Source organism: Corvus brachyrhynchos, unplaced genomic scaffold (genome assembly GCF_000691975.1).
Source record: "Corvus brachyrhynchos isolate BGI_N302 unplaced genomic scaffold, ASM69197v1 scaffold1097, whole genome shotgun sequence".
NCBI classification, from domain to species: Eukaryota; Metazoa; Chordata; class Aves; order Passeriformes; family Corvidae; genus Corvus; species Corvus brachyrhynchos.
In genome coordinates, this window is record NW_008239003.1 from 209084 (window position 1) to 211831 (window position 2748).

Below are 2748 nucleotides of genomic sequence, written 5' to 3' on the forward strand. Positions count from 1 at the left end.
GTGGATGTGCCTGCTGAGGGTGAAGCTGAGAACAGGAAACACACAGCCCCAGAGTCGGGTTGGCTGTCAGCACAGAAGCTGAAATCCAAGGGAAGAGTGAAAAGAGTGTTTGAGTATTATCTGAGGCAGGGAAGAGCAGGATTTGCAAGGTTTCTCTCAGGGAAGCTGGGTTAATAGCTGCCATCTGTGTGAAGTAAAGAAAAAGAGAGGAACTCATCAAAGGGAGGAGAGCATCCGAGGAAGGACTGAAAAGTGGTTTTGGAGCCAGCAGTCACTGCACACATTTCAGAGAGGAGGCCTTTGTTGCAGGGCACGGCTCAGAAGCCTTTGCAGACAGAGATGTGTCTGGTGCCTTGATGAAAGGAGCTGCAGAGGTTGGGGATAGCTCTTATTTAATGACATCTGGTGTGGGTGTTTCACAGACACCAAAAGAGGCAGCAGAGAGGGGTCAGAGAAGATGGTCAGTGAGGAAAAGAAAGATGCCAGAGGAATGGAAATAATGGAAACTTAATTGTATGGGAGGAGTAGAACACAGGACTGGAACAGGAATTTATTTGGTTTGAGCTCTTTCTTCTTTAGATCTGTATGGTATATTCTCCTTACGTTCTTGTATCACCCTGATAGATGTAAAATTCAAATGCTCCTTCACAACAGAGAAATATCTTGGAAATGTTTTGGGTGAATTAAGAACCAGTGCCCTCTGTCCTTGCTGTATTTGTGTGTTAGGACTGTTATCCTTGTTTGTTCTTGGGGGTGATTGCTGGCTCCTCTGGAAGTTTCTATCTAAATCTTATTAACCACAATGGAAAAGTTTTGTCAGACATGGATGGGTCTTGTGGCTTTCCATAAATGTGGTCAGGTTCTGTGTTAACCTAATCTGTGCAGGAAATTCGTTTTCCAGCTGAATTCTGTGACGTGAGAATGCCTCCACTCTCTGACATCCAGGACCTCAGGCTATTGTTACAAAGATAACTGACATGAATCATATAAAATACCGCAATAAACACGTCACGTAAATTTCACTGCGCTGAGCATCTTGACACTGCTGCTGCTTTTCCCTGTGCCTCCTTTTCTGACCTGCGTTCATTTGAACCTGAAGCAAAGTTGTGTAGGTGCAGAGGGGTTATGTATGTCATAACCCCAGCTTTTTTGGGGGAGAAAAGAACATTCCCTTCTGGTCTGCTCTTTCTCTTCAGGCTCAATATGGTTTTTCCTCTGAGGCTTGCAGTTTGATAAATGACGATTCTGATTCTCTGCTCTTCCTTTGACTTCCCATCATGTGTAACGTTACATTTCTGTTATTTTAGTTTTTGATAGAAGTCAAGAATTCCCATAAATCATCTGTGCCATCTGACTGGGTTATGGTTAGTAGGTATGTAAAATGTCTTTGAAGTTTGTTCTAATAGAGAAGAAAAATCAAGAGGTATTTTGGTATTACAATTGATTACATGCACATTTTCATCGTCCCATGTGTTTAGGTTTGTTGGGGTTTTTTTTAGCTGAAAACCCAACCAAGTAATAAATTTATTGCTTAAAAGCAAAACAATCCAAACAAAACTGAGGAAAATTGATTTCTTACAACATTTGTTTTTACACAGTACATCCTCAGAGCACAGAATTACTCACCCCATCTTTCAAGGTGCATGTCCTGGTGTCAGAACTATGGCCTTGATTCAGTTGTGCCTGTAGCTTGCACGTGCAGATCCTTCATACAGTTTTGATTGTTTTTGTTTTATTCAGAAAGGTCAAAGTAGCTGTGCTAACATCTGCTCATACACCTCGGTAAATTCAGTGCATTTAAAATACCATTTTGCTTACTCATACAGGCAAGCTTTTCTTGCCTTGGGACTTGGTGTAATGTAAGCTTGATTCTGGATAATTTTCCAGCAGATGAAACAGAGATGGACTCAATGATGTAGTTGGCTTTTTTTCTTTTCAGTGATTTGATTTATGATTTGAATGGGTTGAATACCTGAAAGTTACAATGTCCATGTAAATGCTGAATTCTCCACAAGCCCCAGTGTGTAATGTGTGAGCACAGACATCTCTCACCAACTCTGAAGTGATGCTCAATTCACTTATGCAAGAATTAACACTCAATTCTCTTTTAATTAAACTTCTTTTAATACTCAAAAGTGCACAGATCAGACAGAATTAACTTGGTGAACAAATTACAGCTAGTCTGGATTCTGTAAAAGAATGCCTGGATATGCCAAATGGAGTCCTTAATGAAAATACATGAGTAAATAGCAAGTGCCTCAAGTGGAAACTAGCAAGACCATCTGTATTTTCCATGTTTATTTCAGGCTTATCATGAAGTTTTCCTCTTTAAAGTGAATCTGGTTTTGTCTAGTTCATTGTATATCAACCCGTCACAGCAAAGTCATTCACTTGGGCAGTTATGGCTGAGCAGTTTTGTGAAATACGTAAGCTTGGGTGATAATGCCACACTGTGCACAGCATTTCAAAGCCTTCTGATACCACTTTTTTCACAGTAGAGGCCACTGGAATCTATAGGGTTTGGTATCACAATGGAAGAGCTTTTTTTTTTTTTTAGAGCATCCATTGTCGAGGCTTACAGAGATTAAGGAAATTACTCCAATTTTGCATGTAGATGGTGTAGCTGATTGCCTGGTAACCTTGATTTCCAATCAGTCCTTTCTCTCCGTTGCAGCACAAAAGCTGTCAGCCGCTTCCACTCGCCTTTCATTACAGAAAATTACAGACTCCTGAACCCGCTCCGGGAGC

At 40.9% G+C, this 2748-nt stretch overlaps 1 protein-coding gene across 1 annotated transcript in view; it reads left to right on the plus strand.

The window, feature by feature from the left end:
• The window catches only part of MSH3 (mutS homolog 3), a gene marked incomplete at its 5' end in the record, with an annotated part of 87898 nt that overhangs the window by 60094 nt on the left and 25056 nt on the right, over nt 1–2748 (plus strand). Inside the window, 2 exons of the mRNA XM_017739005.1 lie at nt 1308–1372; nt 2675–2746. Coding sequence (XP_017594494.1) covers nt 1308–1372; nt 2675–2746 — 137 coding nt within the window. The remainder of the gene's footprint in view (nt 1–1307; nt 1373–2674; nt 2747–2748) is intronic.